At 35.3% G+C, this 25,004-nt stretch overlaps 1 protein-coding gene across 5 annotated transcripts in view; it reads right to left on the minus strand.

Moving 5' to 3' along the window:
- LOC149808415 (ATP-binding cassette sub-family G member 8-like) overlaps positions 1–25,004 on the minus strand; it is a 62,407-nt gene that overhangs the window by 18,110 nt on the left and 19,293 nt on the right. For 3 of the 5 annotated variants that reach the window (XM_089976872.1, XM_089976863.1, XM_089976897.1), the window contains exons 2-6: positions 18,008–18,317; positions 16,847–17,082; positions 16,247–16,379; positions 9,676–9,799; positions 2,284–2,429 (exon numbers count right to left, since the gene is read on the minus strand). In XM_089976872.1, coding sequence (XP_089832998.1) covers positions 2,284–2,429; positions 9,676–9,799; positions 16,247–16,379; positions 16,847–17,082; positions 18,008–18,317 — 949 coding nt within the window. Of the gene's footprint in view, positions 1–2,283; positions 2,430–9,675; positions 9,800–16,246; positions 16,380–16,846; positions 17,083–18,007; positions 18,318–22,229; positions 22,399–25,004 lie in introns of those variants that run through there. The other 2 variants (XM_089976881.1, XM_089976889.1) reach the window with 2 other exon arrangements.

The raw sequence follows: 25,004 nt of genomic DNA on the forward strand, positions 1-25,004 counted from the left end.
GTTCCTCGGATGAAATGCTGACAGAAGGATTCCAAAGTAATGCATTTCATTTCCCTAGCTTGATGCATAAACATTACAGTTTTTCAAAGCAATGCACAGAATAGGCCGACATATCGCGAGTCATGAAATCATAGGTGTGGTATCCTGTGTGTCCAAAATAAGTAATATTTTGAACACAATGTTCTGCGGACAATTGCCGCTTTTCAAATGGTAAGCATTGCAGTATTTTATTTTAGTGAATCGGTCGAATTTGGTATCAGTTTAATTACTGCTTTTTTCAAAGGATTTTGAATCCAGTAACGGCATCATCTTTGCTCAACATGTGTTATGTCCTTTTGATTCGCTATTGAGACAGAGTAATTCATACATTGACAGAGTAATTCATACATTGACAGAAACAATGTAACATGTAGAGCTCCACTAACTGAATTTATTTCAGTGAATATTTCAGCGAATACGTCTTAGTTTAAGGAATACATTTTATTTTTCAACATACAGCATATGAAGAGCAACAACTTGGCGGAGGTTGATCTCTCTCTCTCTCTCTCTCTCTCTCTCTCTCTCTCTCTCTCTCTCTCTCTATATATATATATATATATATATATATATATATATATATATATATATGTCTCTGTGTGTGTGTGTGTGTGTGTGTGTGTGTGTTAGGTAATTAGTCATCTGGTTACATATCACCAAATCCACCCGATTAAAGTGTTAAAGCACGAATGACTAATTTCTCATGTAAACAAGATTATAAAGCCCTCTAATTGACCTAGGTCACAATTAACATTTTCTGGAAATAATACGACTCAATGGAATTTTCCATTCTAGACCATTTTGGGTTCTCATCAAGATAAAATCTATTATAAAATTATAATACAAATTAAAGTGTAAGCAAATTGGTCATTTTTTGTCTTTAACATGTGAATATTAGATAATACAAATGAATATTTATCCAATAGTAATGCTAGATTAATGGAAAGATCACGTATTATGTACTTATTATACATTAGTGTCTTTAACTGTTGCGACATCATTAGATAAACTTTCAATGGATCATATGGGATAATTTAAGTGTATTTGAATTAAATGACTTGGTGGTTTGTGAGTTACTGTTGATAACTAATTGTCTATGTGACTGTACCAATCATTAAAAAATTACCTATATATTCAGACAGTTTAGATAAATTACATATGATATAACAAGCATGACATTGATGTAAAATCAAGACATTACAGAGCGATTTTCCTTCAAGGGAAATCACTCTTGTGGAGTTTGGAACTCTCTTTGGTCATGTATTCTAAACGTCTGTCAAAAATTTGATGCACGATTTGAAATGAAAATTTGTATATAAACAGTTTTTAACAAAATAAATGAGAGAAGTATGATGCATTGCCATTTATTGAGGAAATGGTGTAAAATAAAATATAAAATTAAAGAGATTTGATGCATAAGAGTTAGTTTCCGTAGGTTATCAGAAATAGGGCCATCAACCAATACTATCAATCATTGATAGTAGCAATGTCCGTATGTGTGTTTGCTTTTTTTTTTCTCGCTTCTTGGTACGTTTTTGATCAGGTGCGAATATATGTAATACTAGGGTATTCATGGAGAGTCTTGGGGTGTTTAGAGAGACCGTGCGTTTTGCGCCAATATTGGTAACGGAAACCTTACATACACAGAAAAGCCCGACAGCGGCGTATACCCTGAAGCAAGGCTGCAATTCAAAGTAAGCACTAGCAGCAAAGAATCTTATCACTTAAAGATTTTAAGTTTTGTTTCTAATGTGACATAATACGCTGGGTCGACAAAAGTGGGTGCAACAGGGGATATATCCCCGGTGCCGTATGGGGGACCGGATCGAACAACACTTTTTAATTTTATAAAATAAAAATATTGTTTGAACAAGAACTAGGAGTGGCCCAGGTGTTTCTTACCGCCGAGCCCGTGATCGCTCTACGGCCCTGATAATACGCCATGACGGAAGGCCCTAGTTCAAAACACACAGAGAGCCCCGGGTGGCCGTGTGGTTTAAAGCGCTCGCATTTACCGACCACTGCCATTTCACCCTACGTCCGCTGGATTCGAGTCTCTGTCTCGGACAATGTGGGTATGTGGGAAAGCTGCAGGTATCTTCCCGTGGATCGGTAGTTCTTACCGGGGTTTTCAGGGTTCTTCCTCCACCTGTTACACTGAGAGTCATATATAGCTTATCTTGCGCTGAGAAGCTGTTAAACCCCCAAAACAGCAACAAAGCACACATCAAGAGCATAAAATCTTACCATAGAAGTCACATGGGTTTGTGAGTTCTGGGCACGGGTGACCTAGAGCCGTGAAGTAGGAGACCATGTTTTTAGCTTGCCCAAAGTACACAACGTTCCCTCGGGACAGAATAAGTACCATGTCAAACAGCTCAAAAATGTCAGACCTGTAAAAACAAAACAAAACAGCTATAAAAAAAACAAAGATAATCCTTTTTACCTTGTTCTTTCCATGTAAGTTTATCAAAGGCGGAATGTCGATCAGATCGGAGACAGACCATTTAAATGTATAATCTTATCTGAATTTAGAACGCGGTCATGAGGGGCGGATCATCTTTTAATCTGTTATGAAAATGTTTTTCTTTTAATCATTTGGGTTTTTTTTTAAATAAAAATAAAATACTTTTTATCACGCAATTAATAGTATATTATATGCATTCACATTTCCCAAATTTACGATTTGGAGACTAAAGTAATAGTGCTCATGACAAATAAACAGATTGGCTAACTGGGTGAAATATGAAGAAAAAAATATCTTTCGGAAACAATGCAGGTAATATCTCTCATTTTCCTATCTGAAAAGACTGGATTTCCAAAACCAACCTCATAAAATATATTGTGTTAACCTCTAGTATTGATAAAGTTTTTTTAAAAAAATTGTCCTTTGGGTTAAAAACAAGCTTTCCTGCCGTACAAAGATGATAAGATACAAAATAACTATTATCTTGGCCTCAAAAGGCAGAACAATTATTCGAACAGTACAAATTATTAGAGCTGATTACGACGAAAAATTCTGCATCGCTGTACACAATCATAGAGCCTGATAAATCACCCCCACCCCCAATATGTGTTAATCATCACGGATGAAGGGCTGATTTATCGGCTTAACCACGATATTGCTGAAAATACAACGATGCGTACCATGGTATAACCTCCAAGAATTCAATGTTCTGGGATCGGGGTTTGACACCTTTTTTTAATTTTCGCCTGTCAATCACTGGGGAAAAATATATCTTGCTCTGTTTTATAGAAAATTAGCACCGTACTATATCAATTATATTCTTTGAAAAATTAAATTATCTTGTGATAAAACAAAATATCTAAGCTCAACCCCCCCCCCCCAATTAAATAGTCAGTACCTCAGAGTATATGAATTTATAATGTATATGTTAATTGTTGTATAGGTTGTAATACAAAAGCTCAAAGTAAAGTGGGATGATTAAGCTTCCACTCGAGATGACACCCTGTGAAAGACATTATGATACCATCAGAGTGCTTGCTGCTAAAAACTGAAGAGTTGAGACTGAAGCCTACAATTTACAAGCTACATTATTTATACAGCAGGCAGGGAAACTTTGAGTGGGATGCCAACGCCATGGCAAGATATTTGTCACAGAGGTTCAGTAAATGTAAAGCACACTTAACAAACGATAAAATATTAGTGGACTTGAGAATCTGAGTAAAACAGAAAAAAATGTTGCTTTCTTGATAAATCTTAGAATGATTCGCAGTCTTTCTTAACACATAAACATACGCTAGTATTAAAAAAAAAGGAAGAGAAAAGGACTTTTTTTAAATCCGAAAGTTTTCCAAACGTTTGATTTGACAAGAATATCTTTCACAACATTCCACTTAGTTACCAAATCGACATACATGACACGTATCGCACATGTGATTAAAGGATCATAAATATAATTATATTTTGTAAAATTCAAATTTAGTTTGCGACAAATTTAACTGTTGTGTAAAAGTAATAATAATTGTAATTATTTTTAAATAAAAAATTAGACATGCTTTTAATATCGTTAAATTCGTAAATAATCATACTCAGGAATTTTCACACACTCCTTATTGACGGAAACTACTGAAGTACTGGTTCAGTGAAAAAGTACCTTGGTACGTACCACCGGAAAAATAACCCACGGTAAACCGTTAATACCGCGCACCTCTACTAACTATGCAGTACAATTTCATGAATGGAGACAATTCTGATAGACATGTACGAATCGGTACTTCTTAGACCATATATGGTCATGTACGAATCGGTACTTCTGAGACCATATGTGGACATGTACGAATTGGTACTACTGAGACCATATATGGACATGTCCGAATCGGTACTTCTGAGACCATATATGGTCATGTACGAATCGGTACTTCTGAGACCATATATGGTCATGTAGGAATTGTTACTACTGAGACCATATGTGGACATGTATGAATCTGTACTTTTGAGACTATATATGGTAATGTACGAATCGGTACTTCTGAGATCATATGTGGACATGTACGAATTGGTACTACTGAGACCATATATGGACATGTCCGAATCGGTACTTCTGAGACCATATATGGTCATGTACGAATCGGTACTTCTGAGACCATATATGGTCATGTACGAATCGGTACTTCTGAGACCATATGTGGACATGTACGAATTGGTACTACTGAGACCATATATGGACATGTCCGAATCGGTACTTCTGAAACCATATATGGTCATGTACGAATCGGTACTTCTGAGACCATATGTGGACATGTACGAATTGGTACTTCTGAGACCATATATGGACATGTACGAATCGGTACTACTGAGACCATATATGGACATGTACGAATCGGTACTACTTAGCAAATGAAATTCACTTCCTCTACCGGATCCAGATGATATAATTTTAAAGACATGTGAAACTGAATCTAATATAATTGATTTTCTTGCAGTCTCTGCTACAGAACCGAGTTTTCAATAGACCACTACCAAACGCTTGGAGAAATACTTGATAAAAAAATTTTAATTCAAGGAATACCTTGAAAGCCAGAAATCAAATACATTGTTGAACAATTTAGTAGAATCAATTTTCATCAGACACTGGGTGGGACGCCCCAATTTCACAACAAAGTCGTTAACATTTACTCTCATACATGTTTTTTTTTTTTACGAGTAATATCGAGCCTGAAGGGGACTTAACACCACTGTGGCTGAGTTCATTCATTTCTAGCTGTCGGTGTGAAATGAAATTATCTTTATCGGAGGGTCGTTAGCTCGTAAGCATCAGCCTCGCGAAAAATCTAGTATTGGCAATAATTGCTTTTTCTTAATGATACTGTGTTCTGTAGTTAATGGAGATCGCCCGCATCAATTTATCTATAAACGTCAGTGTGCTACATTTACACACAACATACATCGTTTAACAGAGGAAATTTCCCCAAGGGCAATCGAGGAATAGAAACCCCTGCTTTCTTGGCATCAGATACACATGCTCAAATATATGGTTGGTTGGGCGGAATAAGCTTTAAAGTTCTTTTGCCAACAAGTCTTTTGTTGTTTATATTTCTTAGCGGCAATTTTCTGCATACATATAGCAGTATTGTCCATCCACCAGCACCTCTCTCTCTCTCTCTCTCTCTATATATATATATATATATACATACACTGTAACACACACACACGCACGTGCGTGCGTGCGTGCGTGTGTGTGTGTGTGTGTTAGTTACAGTTGCGACAAAGTATACGTCTAAAAACAAATGTTGAATAGCATAGAGATACACAGATGGATATTCATCCTGGTGCGACAAAAACACAAATCCATTAAAAACATTACCACCAAAACATTAAGAAAAAGAAAAACACTTTTGCTTAAAGCGAAAAGCAAACTACCGTTGCTTAGTTGGTTTCTTAACGGCACTTTCAAGACATTATTGGTTATGTTTTGCCAAGGAAATGGAAGCTACGTGCATTTCCAAGGACATACCAAAGTAACCAGTTTGGGTTAGCCTGGACAGGGAGAAAACCCGCGACCCTTTCAATACAAGTTCGACGATCAACCAGCAGACCTGTCGCAGTTCCCGATAGTCCTATGCTGAATGAGCTCTTTCAAATAAATACTCTATGAATTTTTTCTTAGAGTTTTTGTGGAAACAAAACAACGGTTGTAAAATTAAATCTAATCTTTATCCGCAAGTTTGAAAATAATGTGACACTACTGAGATAGAAAGAATACACTGCAGTTTATAAAATTCTCAGAAAGTACAAGTAGTTGTAAAGGGGTTATTTCACAGAGGTGTGACCAAAAGCGATAATAATTAGTAGAAGAACTACAAAGGCTCGCTAGTCCAGTGTTTGATCAAAGCGGGTAAGTGAGACTTGAACAATCTGATGTCTCCCGTGGAACTCTGTATATGGTTGTTTTAATAAATTTCCTTACGAAGGAGTTGAGAACTCGGTGATACAAAACCAAATTGATGAATATCAGTAACTAGAAAAGTCAGAAATTCTGCATCTTTAGGGTAGTAATAGGTTTGATAGTCTCTGAATTTGAATGGTCAACCGAACACTAAAGTTAGACTGTTGCTTTGCCTACTGGGTTAACGATTCGATAGATTTTAATTTGTACTAAGATTTTCAGTATAATGCTTCTCTGTATTAGAAGTGAAAGTAAACTGTAACTCAAAGATACGTTTTAGGTGGGTCAGTCGCTGCATCAGCTGGGAATGTCAATCTCTGATGCAGTTGCAATATCAGTCTCTCCGTTAAAAATTAAAACCCATTCCTACATAGTCGTCAGTCAATACTAATTAAGGTAATTACCGTCCAGTGCTAACGAGAATTGTGCTTTTCTCAAAAATTCTTTCACCCACTGAACTTACAGATCCTTGTCATTTACACTTGACATCAATACCCTAAATATGATGGCTAGTTGTCATTTACACTTGACTTCAGTACGCTAAATATGTAGGATGGTGGTCATTTACACTTGACTTCAGTACGCTAAATATGATGGATGGTGGTCATTTACACTTGACTTCAATAGGCTAAATATGATGGATGGTGGTCATTTACACTTGACTTCAATACGCTAAATATGATGGATGGTTGTCATTTACACTTGACTTCAATATGCTAAATATGATCGATGATTGTAATTTACACTTAACTTCAATACGCTAAATATGATGGATGGTGGTCATTTACACTTGACTTCAATACGCTAAATATGATGGATGGTTGTCATTTACACTTGACTTCAATATGCTAAATATGATGGATGGTGGTCATTTACAATTGACTTCAATACGCTAAATATGATGGATGGTGGTCATTTACACTTGACTTCAATACGCTAAATATGATGGATGGTTGTAATTTACACTTGACTTCAATACGCTAAATATGATGGATGGTTGTCATTTACACTTGACTTCAATACGCTAAATATGATGGATGGTTGTCATTTACACTTGACTTCAATACGCTAAATATGATGGATGGTTGTCATTTACACTTGACTTCAATACGCTAAATATGATGGATGGTTGTCATTTACACTTGACTTCAATACGCTAAATATGATGGATGGTGGTCATTTACACTTGACTTCAATACGCCAGGTATGACGGATGATTGTAATTTACACTTGACTTCAGCATGCTAAATATGATGGCAAGAACTGACGAATCGTCAAAGCAGAGACAACCACATCAACTCGTTATTGCTGCATTTTCTATGTAATCGAAAGTCTTTTATTAAAATTGTTGCCACTGTTAGAAAATGTAATTTTATGCTCAAGTTGAAATTGAACGAAAATGGTGTGAAACAGTGAAGTTATAGTAAAGTTATAACTTATAAGCACCTGAAGTGTTACATGTCTTGTAATGATTTCTATTTGGAAGGCAGATAATTGGTGGACAATTCCATTTTATTGTCAAACAAAGATTAGCACCAATGGCATCTTTACATAGTAATTCACACAAAGCCCTACTTGGGATTGGTGCATGGTCTACTGGAATGTAGAGCAAACAAAGAGTGATTAATAACTAGTAGTAGTTTACGTGGTTTACTAATGGTATCCAATTCAACATAAACATTGTGATTAGATACGAGTACTATAATGTGAACGGGTCAACTGGCCACCATCCATGGTTGGTTGATTTTTCTCGTTTACCTTGTTTCAGTCACCAAACAGAATATCACCACATATTCGATATGCTATTATATACCTAAAGCAAAAACCGATATCAAAAGAAATAAATTCAATTTATATGTAACACGTATAAACATAAACACTGGAAAATCAAACAGACACATGGAAGGAAATAAATTACGATGAATACACTGGTTTTTTAAGTTATCGAACAATATAACGAGCTGGAGTGGTGGTTCATTCGTTTGTTAAGCGGTTCGTTCAAATTATGGTCAAAGATTTTTGTCAAAAATCAAAGAGAGCATAATGACCACAGAAATTTTCATATAATTCATTTTTAAATTTGTAACTTCATAGGGAAAATGTTCCTGGAAAATGAAACAAAAATCTGTGTGGCTAGGGAAATCGCAATAATATCCTGATATTGTACATTATAAAGTGTCAGTCGTCAGTTCCAGTTTCCCCTGACCGATACCACCCATATTCGGACAGTTATGTTTCGGTAGGAGGTTAGAACACATTTCATATATATATATATATATATATATATATATATATATATATATATATATATATATATATATATATATATATATATATAACCATGTTGTAACGGCATAGGGTAGTTGTTGTACCCAAGGTACAAAAAAGTAAGCGACCTTGCATAAAACTGTACCTGCCTGACATCAAGAAGCAGACAATTTATTTTCTCATTAATAACAATTAATACAGATTAGTCTCTATATTAAACCAACACACAAAACATATACAGTGTTTACAAACTGGACACAGTTCTTGCTCATTTTTTATATTGCATGGTCAGATGATTCTAGCTATTACATTTTCTTAGTCCATAGGTCAACGGTTCACGTGGTACACGCAAGATAAGTAGAGAATGTCCAATTGCGATCGAATACTGACACCACAAGATTTGGTAATCGTGTCGGTATACAACATGGCATGATGGAGTAGAATCTGTTCGTACTGGGTAATCGGCTTCTACATTGGTTTATTAATATTAAAAATGATATTTTATTTGTTATGTCTGAGGAGAAGAAAACTCATCGAGTTCAGGCAGGTAGGTTTCGACATAATGCCTCCTAATACACCTAATTTTGCTAACCCTGTTTCAAGCAACTATCCTATGCCGTTATCACGTGGTTTCGGCCAATTCCAGCTTTTCGATAGGGAATGCGATCTGACCTCCCACCAACACAGAAAGTAAATGTCAAAACATTCACAATGGGACGGGAAACGTAGGAGGAAACTATGACTAATCATCTCTGCGTATAGAATTAACATTTTACAGGTGATCCTAGTGGAAGTTTAGTATAAACATTAATCTTTCACTGGTTAATTATTAGAAAGTAAATATGATTTTTTTTTTAAATTTAATTTTATGCACACAGTCAATGTAATGAAAAATCTACATGATTTTTTTACCCCCCAAAAACGTGCACTGAAGTGCAAAGAGGGAAATAAGAAGATTTACCTTGGCTGATGGATAGATAATAACACAGTTCTGTTGTTCTTTGCCAATTTGGCTAACGTTTCCACCAGATGGTGTGCTGTAAAGGTGTCCAAGCCTGACGTGGGTTCGTCCAGGAACAGAATACCTAATTAATAAAACATGTATACAACGCACTTAATTTAACAGACAAAACACCTTAGGAAGAAGCAAAATTGAATGACAAAGGAAGACTGACGGACAGAAACATACAAACAGACTGAGAGACTCCATATTTCAATATTTGAGCTGCAAAAGAAAAATCAATCGCAATTATACAGCATCAATGATAGCTTACAAGGGTAATCTATCCATTACAAGTTACAAAAAATTGGGAGGCATTTAAACAGGCTAAATATTCGGCGCTCACTTTTCACCGTCTAACCTGTACAACTAAATCCGACTATTTATTTATTTATTTATCTATTTATCTATTTATTTATTTGACTCGCGAAGAATGTAAAAAAGCAAAACATGCAGTCACAAGTTTGTCCTTTGACTGTTATGTCTGGTGTGAAGGAAATTTTACAACAGAGCAGTGATCTATCTGTACGGTTTAAATCATAGTATGAAAAGAAAATGTCAACGGTGGGGACGGGGAGAGGTATACTTATTTATTGGACAACTGCTGTGTACACAAAATTAGGGCGTTCATGCTTGGCTTAAATGACGCCGCAGCTCTACCACCTGCGACCGCTACAGATGAGAACTTAAAAGGTCAGTGATGATTGTAGGTCAATAATTAGAAAAACTGGGCATATTTTAAGAAATCTGTTATCATGCTATCAAACAGAAATCTTATAACATTAATTCAATCCATTAAAGAATCAGACAATTACATTATTGTTTATATTTTATTTAAAAAATCAAGCATTAATAAATGTTTTTGCTGTGACAAACACACCGACAATTAAACCACAACTCAATATTTTACTCGGAAATATTCTTAAATATAGTTTACAGAAAACATAAAGATGTTTGAATTTATTTGCCAATATTTGGGCGAAGCTGCAGAAATTAAAGCACATGATAATAAGATTTTTTGCCCATTCCATTTTCATTAGTTTTCGTGAATTTGAAAAAGAAAATAGGATGTGAAATTTAATCGTGAAAAATGTTTATATGATGTGGATTATATAATTTTTAACATGACGATTGTCATAAAATAGATAGAATTATTACTAAAAGGATGTGCAATATATTAAATGAACAATTCAATGTAATGAAAAATAACAGCAATAAGCTGGTACGATGAATTATGAAGATAACGTCTTCTATTCCTATTGTATATAATAAGCATGGTAAGAACGATGATATTTGCATCTCAAAACAATAACTTGTTAAACAAGACAATAATGATCAGAATTTTTGAAACTTTTTTATTAGCTAAATTTTAACATAAATTTATTTCAAATTCATTTTGATTTTGACAAATAAACACTGTGAATGTTTGAATATCATTTGGATAACTATTAGAAACATGTAAGCAGTTATGGGTGATGATATTGGATAATTAGCGCGCTATGGTGATCTAAGGAAATTAACATTAAATATGACCCTATGGGAATCTTTAGTACTTTAACATTAAGCATGGCCCTCTGTGAATCTATGTGAATTTAACATTAAAAATGACCGTATGCCCTATTAGTAATTTAACATTAAGCATGGCCCTCTGTGAATCTATGTGAATTTAATATTAAAAATGACCGTATGCCCTATTAGTAATTTAACATTAAGCATGGCCCTCTGTGAATCTATGTGAATTTAACATTAAAAATGACCGTATGCCCTATTAGTAATTTAACATTAAGCATGGCCCTCTGTGAATCTATGTGAATTTAACATTAAAAATGACCGTATGCCCTATTAGTAATTTAGCATTAAGCATGGCCCTCTGAGAATCTATGTCAATTTAACATTAAAAATGACCGTATGCCCTATTAGTAATTTAACATTAAGCATGGCCCTCTGGGAATCTATGTCAAATTAACATTACAAATGACCGTATGCCCTATTAGTAATTTAACATTAAGCATGGCCCTCTGTGAATCTATGTGAAATAGCATTAAAAATGACCGTATGCCCTATTACTAATTTAACATTAAGCATGGCCCTCTGTGAATCTATGTGAATTTAACATTAAAAATGACCGTATGCCCTATTAGTAATTCAACATTAAGCAGGGCCCTCTGTGAATCTATGTGAATTTAACATTACAAATGACCGTATGCCCTATAGGTTTATAGAAGATATAACATTAAAAGCGTCTATAGGTAAATAAATAACATGATCCTATGGACCTTATTTGAATTTAACACAGAGGAACTCCATGATTCAATACATATTTTGACTGACCAAGAGTTATCCTAACTTGCAAACACCTACACCTACAAGTTACAAAAAAGACATGGTGGGGGGGGGGGAAGTAGGAGGTACAATCATGAAGATTGTCACTTATTGACCTTTCACACATACCATTTACCCTTTACAAACCAAAATGAGAAGGGAAAGTATGGTTAGGTAATACTTACTCACACACTTGGAATTATCTAAAATATCATATCACAACAATACCAACACATATAAACAGTGTATGCTCTGTATTTAATAAGCCAATATTTTATATCAAGAAACAGACTAATTTAATTTTTCACAACCTAATATTATCCTCCCTTCCCAGATGAAACAAGATAAATTAATAATAATCTTAAACCCTACACTTGGCAAAGTATTAACTAATTTGTATCCACAAACGGCCCTATTTTCATTTTCAAAACTTAACACCGTTCAAGACCTTACAAAGCCACTTTGACCTATGCTTGGAACAAACTAAATTTCGGCATGGATAAATCCAAGTTTGTAAAGTATTTGCCATTGGGCATGTTCCAAAATTTAGGTGAAAGGAGGAGTGAACGAGAAAGAAAGGTCGTATTCAATTCGAATCTTGTATGTTCTGCAAGTTTCTTATTATGTGATGTCGCCATAGTACGAGTATCAACATCTTTATTTCGCGTTTATATGCTCTATATTCTTCTACTACATAACTGCCCCCAGATTCTTTCTACGTTTGATCCTTTATTTCACACCATATATTGTCAAAGTCTGTATTTCTATTTTGATGTCAGTGTCAAGGCCAGTCTTGCATAATCTGGTGCATAAAGATAATATTGTTTTAAACGTATGTCATTGTCGTTTAATAAACCATATGGGTCGGGCACAAGTTGTCTAACTCATCTAGGCCCTTTCCCACCATACACAACTGATCCATAGATGACATTCATTGTAAAACAAATATTAAAGTACATCCGAAAAACAAGGTAATAATTTCGTATTTTAAAGGACACGAAACAATGCAAAGAAACAGAATAAACATATAATATAAAGTTAATTAAATAAGTAATCAGTGAGAGAGAGAGAGAGAGAGCACTTAACTGGTTACAGTCACTTTTTGTCCATTTTTATGTACAAATGTGTTACTTAAAAGATATTTGTACGTATTAAAAATATCCAGTTTCGTGGATATATTTCTTAACACTTAGGACTATGACAGAGTTTGTTTCTTTTCTTAGTTCGACTTCACCATACAATACTAAATCCAGTTATATACAACGCGTGTGTTAAAACTTGCACAAAAGATTTGGGTATTAAATAAGGGGCAATAGAGGAAAGTGTTAACTAAATTCACTCTGTAAAGATCGGATTTGAGGGTACTACATACGTATCTAAGTTTAGGATATAAGATATAAAGGTGACGTTTGCCACTTGAAGAATACGGTGATGGTCCGTTAGTTCAATTAAATACATTTTCTTTAAAAGACAGAAACATTAGGAGCCTCCCGATATCTTTAGAAATACAGTCCAAAGACAAGTCGTACATGAGAGAAAAGTCTAGAAAAAAAGACTGGTAGAGATGAATGTGATGCTTTGTGACTTCGCCAGACATCTCCTTTGTGGAAGAAGGTCGCTTTAGTTATGTACTTTAGAATTTATAATCAAATACAATATGCATAGTCTCTTCTTCTTCTTCCTTTTGCATTCTGCATTAAATAGACTCGCTACAGCAAGAAACGGTTACAACTTCCAATTTAATTTTTTTCTCTAATTTGTCCTAATCTTCAAAAGAGCAATTATTTCAGGATGCAAATGCATATTATCAAAACTAAACTACGGAGAGGAAAAAATCGGTTTGCCTGCTCGCGATTAAATAATTTGTCAGTTTTCGTAATGTTGAAAGTAACAAGCATGTTGTTTGTCTATACATTAAGTTTTTCAGAAGCATTGTTTATATTCCTCTGTGCTTGCAAAGGGTCTGAAAAAGAAACTGCATGATAAATATCATCAGCATTAAGAACCCCAAGCGAGTTTGAAGTCGCCTGCTATATCGCCGATATAAAAAGTAATAGTAAAGGTTCTAGTACAGAGCCCTGGGGAACTCCATCAGTTACTTGACATTTTGATGATAATGAATTTCGAGAGAAAAGCTCTCTATAAGCGGTTTGATAAGTAGCTTTGGCGCTATGATATAAGTTTACCGGTAATTCTATAATTTTGAAACATATAAACCAACATTTCATCTTCACTCTATGAAAGTCTGGCATCAATGAATGCTAAACACGTGATTTCATTCAAATCTAGAGAAAAAATTATTTTGTAATAAGTTTTAATTAGCTGAGTTTTTTTAACAGCCTGGAAGAAATCCAGACTGATTTTTATACATCAGATCATCTTCAAGATAAAAGCTATATACATGTGTATAATTATTTTTTAAAACGCTTGGACACACAGCTCAATGGAGAAATTGGTTTATAATTTGACAAGAGCGTTTTCTTTCCTTTCTTATAAATCGGCATGATGTGTAGTAGTTTTCACTGTGTGGGGTACATAAAGGCTTCAACTAATAGTCAATTAATAATTGCAATGGCATAAATATGCCTTCAACTATATGTTTAATAGTTAATGATTAATTTAATTGGTCCAAGCGACTTTGCCGTTGTTTTGCTTTAACGCCATTTTTCAGAGGATGATCGGCTATACATGGCGGCTAGTATAACTGGTAGAGGAAGAGCCTGGGATAATAAAGGCAAGAACCATCGACAACGGGAAACTACTTGCAAGCTCTCTAGCATACCCAAATTGGCCCAGACTCGATCCCATTGAAACTGAGGAGCTTCCTTCTGCTTTCTTTTGGTCAAGTCTAGTTATTATATTTATAATTTCTTCTCTATGAATAATGATGCCAGAAATAATAGTTTGATTTCAAACTTCAAAATTTAGCAACTGTTTAGCATTATTTATTACTTTTTCGACAGTTATGTTTTTAAATACTGCTTCATTGGGCAAATAGTCCAATTTAACCTGCAATACTTTCCAAATATTTTAATTTTTTAAATGCCATAATTGCAAACAATACATGAAGCATGCATCAGGTCGTAATGAGCTTCATAACTGTGAATTATGTCTCCATATGTTAATAATAACAGCCCCCATATGCCTTTCCAACCTTCATATTATCATTGTTTTCGGCGCAAAAATGATTAAAAGTAATTAATCATGATTCAGACAAATTAAGAAATACACACACGCTATTTCTTTAAAATATTCTTTTAAGGTCCACATTCTCAAAAGTATCACGCAGACAGCATGCATCAATTTAAAACAGGCCGATGGTGCTGACAGTATTTAACAGCCAAATTATGCCTTCGAAAAGGATAAACGATATGTTTAGACTCTCCCCCAAAAAGAACATATTTTCATGTGTTTAATATTATAAATTTATAGTATGTGAGACGTACAGTACTAATATACATCGATAAAGAGCTCTAAAAACACGTTAAAAAACTACACCTTGCAAAATACCGCAGTAATCTGGAATTTCAAATTGCTGAGTGCATTTTCCAAAAATATAATGCTTATTTCAAGTTCTCGCCCAACATCGCCATGAAATTCGACATGGCCCCACTTCATAGAGATGTGCTATTCCACGTGAATTTACAACTTGTGAAACATTAGATATGGTCGGGGGAAAAAATTGTGAATAGCGTCGAAGGGACCTTTCTGCCAACCGCAGCTCAAAAGATGCGAGGAGATAACTGTAAGGGTCTAAAATGTACTCCGATATGAGTAGACAGGACCGGTCTTAGGCCGATTGGACCGCGCTCACAGAGGCTCTGCGCGTTAATAATTTTTAAAAATATATAGAGAGAAGGTAATTTGAAATCGATGGAAGAAAACTTTAAGATCAATATAATATAAAAGTCGTGTAAAAGTTTATTTCTAAATGTCATGCTCACATGGGGCTCCCGCGCGTAAATCCAGAGGCCCCACGCATCATGATCCAAATCGGGCTCCGCGTTGGCTACGGCCGTTCCGGTGCTTGGGCTAAAGTGTTTGCAAGGAATTTCGCGTTATAAAGAATAGGTGAGATCGTCCCCTAAAACGTCAATCGCTATCATTATATATTTGGGGGATGATTTATAGCACTAGGGAAGGATCTGAATGACGAGTGACGTGACCATATTACACAGTGCCTGAAAAGGGCTAACATCTATCTACTCACTAGGATCGAGCAACAGCTGAATACCAATGCTGACACGCCTTCGCTCACCGCCGGATATTCCACGGTCCTCTGCGTTTCCCACTTTGCTGTCAGTCACGTGACTAAGACCAAGCTCTGATATAACATTGTCCACCTAAAAATGCAGTAGATCTGTTTTACCATCCACAAAATATCGATATAGTTTTCATTTCTTAAACTAAAAACAGAGTATGTTTTGAATGTTAATGATTCGTACACTAATCTTTTTTTAAATAACTGTTTAGTTATTTGAAATTGTTGTTACAACTTATTATGACATTGAAACAACAAACAAATATTACAAATGCTTTTCATTTCGTCATTGTACTGACTCTTGCAGAAGGACACACTCCCTGAAGTAAACCGTCAAAATGCAATACCGATAGTGAAGATTTGTTTATAACAGTTCTGATCAAGGTAGAAACTATAAGTATGATAACTCCGACCACGTACTCGAATTAATTTAGATAAAGAAGTATTTAGGACACTCGGTTCAATCAATAATATAAAAAAGAATGGTATTGGTATTTCAATCATTCTCAGCCATGCAAACTAACAATTGTGGGAATAAAATATATTTACTCTTCTCTTAATCTGACTGGAGGTGAATGTTGTTGGCAACTTCAACTGAGCAACAAACATAAGTGTCTCCTTGACTGTCAAGTGCGGAAGCAGACGATCATCCTGTCTGACGTAGGCTGAGCATGCGCGGATCATTGTGCTCGTCCTGTTGACTCTGTTCAGGTACACCTCACCAGAAATTAATCCGCCCTGAGATCGACAGGCAATGACGTCAAGAAGTGACGTTTTTCCACTTCCTAAAACAACAACGTCTATTTTAATCTCCGTGAATGCTATTTTTTCTCATAAGCCAAATAACAGTATCATTTTAACATCTGACGCAGTCCGTCAGGGAAATATGTTTATACGAACTTTTAAAAATATATACAACAAATATATTGTTATCAGTGTGAGTAGAATTGTCTGGTTTTAGTCGCTGGTGCTTAATCTTTCCATAATATATAGCATTTTTGGCATTACTCGTAAGTCAGTATCGATAACAAAAGGTTAGGAAATGTAACTTTCTGTGCAAAGTATGAATTATAGACAAAGATGGTGTCTGCATTAAGGTTTCATACGACAATATTATTTTTTGTCATGAAAGACATGTTCAATCGGACAAGAAGTAATATGAAATATTAGAAACATAGGTTTATAAGCTTTTATAAAAAGTTGCAATATTGATTACATTACTGCAGATATGACTTGCTTCGACATCGATCAATGTTTAGGTCTCACACTCACTTGTTCTTTATGGAAGTTAATTTCTATCAAGTTGTTACATTCATCTCAAACTGTGTAATATCGAAAAAACGGTTATTAATAATTTTTGGTTCTTTAGGGATTTTTCATACATACCCTTTACTGTTGAAGCCCTTTCTCATTATGACATTAAATTCCCAATTAATGCTTTAGATTTAAAAAAACAAACAAACATGAATACGATTATTTGAAAGGTGGTACAAGATTCAAACACAATGCAGCGTTAGGTTGTAGTACAAGATTCAAACACAATGCAGCGTTAGGTTGTGGTACAAGATTCAAACACAGTGCAGCATTAGGTTGTGGTACAAGATTCAAACACAATGCAGCGTTAGGTGGTGGTACAAGATTCAAACACAGTGCAGCGTTAGGTTGTGGTACAAGATTCAAACACAATGCAGCGTTAGGTTTACGCCATACCTGAATTTCCCATGATGGCCAGCATCTGGCCACTGTTGATGGCAAAGGAGACATTCTGTAGAATCTGCTGGGGACATGAGTTTTCCACCCACTCCCATGGCAACTGCATGGTGGACAGCTTCTGCCACCATGTTAGCGACTTGGGGTTGACAGTGTAGCTGACATTTTTAACAGTGATGTCAATAGAAGGACGTTGATTGTCTGTGTTGTCTGGTATGTGATATATGGATGTTGGACTTGCATTACACCTAAGCGAACCGCTCGATTGAGACATCTTTCTCGTTTTAAAATAGTACTGCCCGATAGCCTCCTGGAAAAAAAATGGACAAATAATTCTTTCTGCAAAGTTTAAAAATAGAATAATTTAAGCATGGCAGCTACTATAACTGCACTCTAATTACAGTTGCTCTCTTTTTTAAATTCCATTTCACTGAGAAGCATGTACAATTTCCGATAGGCTAACATTTCCATGACGTTAAAACAGTTGCTAGTCTGTGTGAATGGACATAACAGATATGCTACAATCAGTGCAGATCTAAAACAGTAGGGCAACATGCGTGTCATACTCTGAACATAATGCCTTTGTTAAGCTGAAATAATTCTTACCTACTGTTATAAACTCCAGATGTAAAATGTATTCAGATTCATTCGGCATCTCTTCATTTTTCTTGGAAATGACAAGGAACAATTCTCACAGGCTTGGGCGTTTCAATTGCATTGAATTAAACATTTATCAGAATTGTTGGCAGTTTTATCTCGTCACGTGCTCAAAATAGCACTAAAAGGGTGACCGCTTTGACCTTTATTTAATGTTAAATTGCAACTTCCCCCGATTTGACTAGGAGAAACAAGGTGTCATGAAAACGATTTTCTTGGACATAAACGATTTATTTATGGTATAATTTAAAGTCATCATTTGAAGTTAGAGAAACTAGTGCTTACTCCCTCTATTTTCATTCTTAAAATGTAGTGCTCATGTCTGTGTCATATTCCTGTGTAACGCCATGGGGAGATGCAATAACTGCCTATATACCTTAAGACGCAAATAGACACGAGATATCCCACATGGGTCACAGATGGACGTATACATGGTTGCCTCATTTACGGTTGCACATGGTATAACAAACATCAATCACTTCTCTATGCAAACAATTTTGTTTTAAGACTTATTTAAGTCCATATCATCATCAAAAGAATATAGCTAAAATTTACAACTTATATCAGTTAAAAATATATCCGCAAAACGTAATGATGTATTAATTTTGTTTAAATTGTTATTGTATCATGAAAATCCCAATCAGATCATCTACGTATGCACTATATTTGCATGGCAAATTTTTAATTGTCAACATCGAGTGTTTTTTATATTGGTGCTGACAAGATTTTCCTCATCATAACATGATCAAAAAGTATACAAATGTGTGTGTGTGTGTGTATAATATTGCTTTCATGGCCACAAACTATAATATGGTCAAGAACATACACATACATCCATGGCCGTCAGAACTGTTTTCCTCTAATGCTTTTTCTTAATAATATTGTCGTAAAAATAAAAGTCCCGAGTCCAAGACGTTCAAAATTGCGTTTTACAAAATTGACGCAATGACCTGACAAACACACGAAAATGCTTTTCAGACATCATTTGTTCATCTTGGATAATTTTTGTGAAAATAAGCGTTTCGGGACGATTTGAGGTTTGATTTAGCTTTCAGCTTTTTAAGGTGTTTACTCAATTCATTACATGACCTACATACAAAATCTTGTTTATATCGTTATATATGACCTCCTCCTTATACAAGTTTCTATTGGAATATTTCCTGGTTTTCACTTGCAGTGGACTACGGTGTTTCTTGTTTTCATCCTGGATCTCTAAGCTCTCACTTGCAGTAGACTACGGTGTTTCTTGTTTTCATCCTGGATCTCTAAGCTCTCACTTGCAGTGGACTACGGTGTTTCTTGATTTCATCCTGGATCTCTAAGCTCTCGCTTGCAGTGGACTACGGTGTTTCTTGTTTTCATCCTGGATCTCTAAGCTTTCACTTGCAGTGGACTAAGGTGTTTCTTGTTTTTTTTTTTTTTAGCTTTTTTTTTTGCAGCCTTAATAACATTTTGATTTTAATGGGCCCAAGAATCATCTGGAATTGTTTCGCTACTGCTTCGCTTTTTATAGCCTTTTAAAGCCTTTTACTCGAACTGATGTTCGAATCCAGTCAGTGTAGCAAAACAATGACGCGACACAGATTGGTACTGAGATGTTGACCTCAACTCAACGTGGTAGGTTATTCAATGGGATCTAAATAGAAAAAAAAATTCATATAGGATGGGAAGAGAAAATGGGTTTATTAAGGCTGATGTGTGCTATTTAACATTGCTATGGTCGCAGAATGACCGTTTGGGGCTGATAATTTATTGATTAATGCATAGAAAAAGAAGAAAAGAATATTTCCCACGACACGACATGACAGCTGACCTGAGGTGATTGGATCAAAATGTGACCACGCAAACCATTGATTCTGAATCAGGAACACATAGCATAACCACTGAGATGCATGGAGGAAATCGAGTTGTGTGGGATCAGAAGCAGCATTAGGAGTACGCGGGGCCTATGGCCGACCATGACCGCACGGGGCCAGTGTATCGTTATCTCGATTGGTTTGCTATTGCAAACACTGATTATGTCTATACTAGATCAACTTTCGCGATTTTGCGCACGAATTTAGTTTTTTTTTTTCATTATACGTAATATTTTTCCTGTTTGTGGACAACGTGCTTTTTAATCGAAATAATACCATGACGACAATGCCTTTGGCCTAATAAACTGATTATTATTGTCATGTTTCAAATAACATGAAGTCATGAATGAAGAACAATAATTTGCTTAATTGCAAGTGTACTCTGAAAGTCGAATTTGCGTGCATTGCGTGCGGTATGTATCAGCATTTCTAATTTACCGGAGAATATAGCTTGACAAACTCATAAGGACGACCTTAGGCCTGAAGCGCGGGGCCTCCTTCAAAAGCGGGGCCTGGGGCGGTCGCCCTACTTGCCACCCCCATACGCCGTTCATGTGTGGGGTGAAGATAGTCTGATATCCCCCTACAAACATGTGTTAATACCGATGGATGATTTAAATGTGTACTTTTGCTGCATACAAAACTTGTCCGGAACACACAAGCGTACACTTGCCGGTATTTGGTAATGTATGTAGCCACGAAATTCAAAATGGCCACAACGTAGGGTTGTTTTGTTCCATTGGATTTACAATTCATTAAACACAGGATCTGATCCGAAATATTCTGTACACATCGCCAAAAAGACCCTTCAACCGACGGTAACTCAAGGGACAGATCTGTTTGCATAAATTTCTGTTTTATGAATAGGGGAAATCAGAACCTCAAATCGTCCATCAGTATCAACACAGATTCGGGGTGGTGGGTGGGAGAGGTGATTTATTTGCCTGGAGAGGTTAATTGACACAGACATTTGGAAATGGTATTCCTATTAAGAACTCTAATCGCACTTCTCAATCAAATCCGCCAGACAGGAGAACGGCTTCTTACAATGGCAGGAAGCAAAGCATTATTGTTTCAGACATATTTGCATACAACTTTGTGGCAATGGTAATCACTGTCAGTGTCAGTGTTATTTATGTCATTAATGTCAGTAATTCTTGTAATGTTAGGATTCTTGATTTTGTCAAACATGTCAAACTTAAATATCATCTATTATATAGTGTTATGTTTCTAGTCAAAACTTAACTTATGTAAAATACAAATATGAACGTTGACATCGTTCCCTTCAGTAACACCAGGTTGGAGCAATAAATGAATTTGATATTGCCGGTTTGGATTTATACTTACCCAAATTCTCTTTCAAATGCACTGTGTGAGAGTGAATACTACTCATGATATATAGCTTTCTGGCAACACAGCAGATTGCGATGCTATTTCGTACGAGAAACAAACTGAGAGATCTTGTACCAGGAAGTATTTCGCATAAAGCTGATCTTGGAAACTTCAAAGATTAAACGTCCAATTTCAGCAAATTTTGCTCTCTTGTCCGCCAATTGAAAGATATTATTTGGTACATTAGGTGACAGTGCACTCTATTTACAAAACAACGTCATAACGATAATACTTAAATTTTATAATGGCATGACTTAGTTGTTGTTAGTATTTTCTTTTGTTTTCGTTTATGTCAAAAGATAATGCAATAAACGTACTTACTCAGTCCTGTCCGTACGCCATGTTTTTCCTTAGTATTGAGACAAATTCAGAGCAGACGACACATCAACGCACAAGAGCCGCACTGTTTTATCTACCCAATACAAGTGTGACCAACGGTGAGTAATTCTGACCTCGAGTTCGTCTTCCAAAGATTAAACTGTTTCAGTTTAAATATTGACTAAGTGGATAGTGCACTTACATTTATATAATTGGATCGATTTACAGGTGTACTAAACGTTTCTACGATATAACTTGTAGCCAATAATCTTACATGGTTATAATGTTGGTGGATCAATGAAAAATAAAATAAATGAATACGTAGCTACTTAAGAACGCAGCTTAAAAGATCACTCACTAGTAACGATGTCACTAACTATATATTGCCTTGATTAGCTTATTAAATGATCATCATCATCATCATCATCATCATCAACAACAACAACAACAACAAGAACAACGTCGTCGTCATCATCATCATCATCATCATCATCATCATCGACTCCAAGAGGATTTTGCATAACTTCAAGCACCTTCGTTTGTTGGCTGGTTGGTTTGCTGCATGATTGTTCATTGTTTTCATGTTTACGTCGGTTGTAAACTACATAAACAAGAAGAGACGATTTACAACTGAAATAAGTTACCTGTAAGTAGACAACTTAATAGGCGATACCAATAATACATATAAATATTCATGCAAAATCATTCAGGGTCATTATTATAAGAGAAAAAAAAAGAAAGAAATCAACACTCGTCTAAGTTATGGAGACCTAGTAGTTAGAGCTTCCGCCTTGGGAGCGGGTTCGCGGGTTCAAGCCCCGGCCGAATCATACCAAAGAATTTTTAAATAAATGTACAAACTTCTGTCTCGCTAGGCACTCAGGATTAAGGGGTTAGTGTTAGGACTGACCTGGTGTCAGGAAAATGTAACTGATGCCCCAGTGCTAGACATCACTATAAACTGTCACACTGCAGACATCGTAGCGATATGATTAAAAAATTGTTAAAGCTACGTTAAAAATCAAAATCACACACACAAAGTGAAGGAGAATTTCTGAATGGTTGGCATGGGCGAGAGTAGGAGTTTAAAAACAAAACACAAATAAACTGCAACTTGTGACGTTGTATATGTATGTGTGTGTGTCTGTGTCTGTGCATGTGTGTGTGTGTGTGTGTGTGTGTGTAAATATAGAGTCTCGGGCTAAGCCAATGTGGGTGTGTGTGCCAGTTGGTTTCCGTGGGTCCGTGGTTCTTCCCAGGTCCGTGTATCATGTGCTGAAAAATGGCGCTAAACCTACAACACACACACACACACACACACACACACACACACACACACACACACATATATATATATATATATATATATATATATATATATATATATATATATATATATATATATATATATATATATATATATATATATATATATATATATATATATATATATATATATATTGTTTGATATAAATATGTATGCTAAATTATAGCTTTTTCAATTAAATAGCTAAGACTGCATCTTTAAGAAGTTAAAAAGTTTAAGTGTAAAAGCAAACAGCTGGCGGAAAAGGCGGGTTTACTGTTAAATATTTACTTTAACAAACCTCTGGTAAGTATACATCAATTCACTGTACATACAGACATACAGACAGACATACAATGTGTTATCATACACGTATTATCTCAATGCTGATACCGATGACTAGACGTCTCAACATTGACCTGATGGCCATGTTCTATGCACTGTTATCATTGTTTATGATACGTCTGGTACAAAGTTTTGTCTGCTGAACTATGATCGCCACGACATAACACACCCGACACCGTGTCAGTGAGTCTCATTTTAAACTGATCGTTAAATATTTACTATTATTGTGTCCACAGGAAATATTTGTTTCAATCCGCAAAAACATATAGCCATGTTGTTACAGAAAGATAGTGGTTGTTCTTTTTTGTTTTTTTGGGTTGTTTTTTTGTTGTTGTTGTTGCAATAAGAAGAGTTATCCAATCAGTAACAGATACATACCCCTGACTGATATTGTGCACATTGGTCTAGGTCGACATCTTGAAGACCCATAAATACACGCGGTCGAAAGACAATGATCTGAGAGGTGAAGTTTAGGCAGGGTCTATACAAAATACTCCATATACGACAATATGTTTATCCTTCAGGCTTTAGCTCCAAGATATATCTTTAAAAGAAAAGTTTAGATTATAGTGTCTTTTTCTCGATTTCACAAAAGCTTTTTGATAAAATACAGTATGATTAATTATGGTCGTCATTAAATCATATGAGTATGAATGGTAAAACAGTAAGTTTAAGTATAAAAATCTGAAGAAAAAAAAGTGTATCCGCACATCTAAAGTTTTAAGTACTTATTTCGACTGCACATTAAGTACAAGGCAATGTTATGCACTGAGCCCTATCACGTTTTCCCATTTTAATCAAGGTTTGCTCACACAGCTTGAATGCAACATATATGTATTTATTTCTGATTATGACATTTTTGCAATGCTTTAAAGTTGATGATGTTGCTAGCTGTGATGATACAGTTGGATTCTTGCAACAATAAATTAATGTTACTGAACGTTTTTGTGGTAAAACTGACATGCTGTCAATCTAGATAAAACTAAATTCATTGTTTTCTGAAAAGGCGATATCCTTAGCAAAGACGTTTGTTTTGTTTTATTGTATATTTTGTTGTTGTTTCTTTTTTTCTTCAAATAAAGACGTTTAAAGTGTGTGACTTACTACAAATATTTGGCCTTAT

This window comes from Sinohyriopsis cumingii, chromosome 1 (genome assembly GCF_028554795.1).
Source record: "Sinohyriopsis cumingii isolate HCF-2022 chromosome 1, ASM2855479v2, whole genome shotgun sequence".
Taxonomy (NCBI): domain Eukaryota; kingdom Metazoa; phylum Mollusca; class Bivalvia; order Unionida; family Unionidae; genus Sinohyriopsis; species Sinohyriopsis cumingii.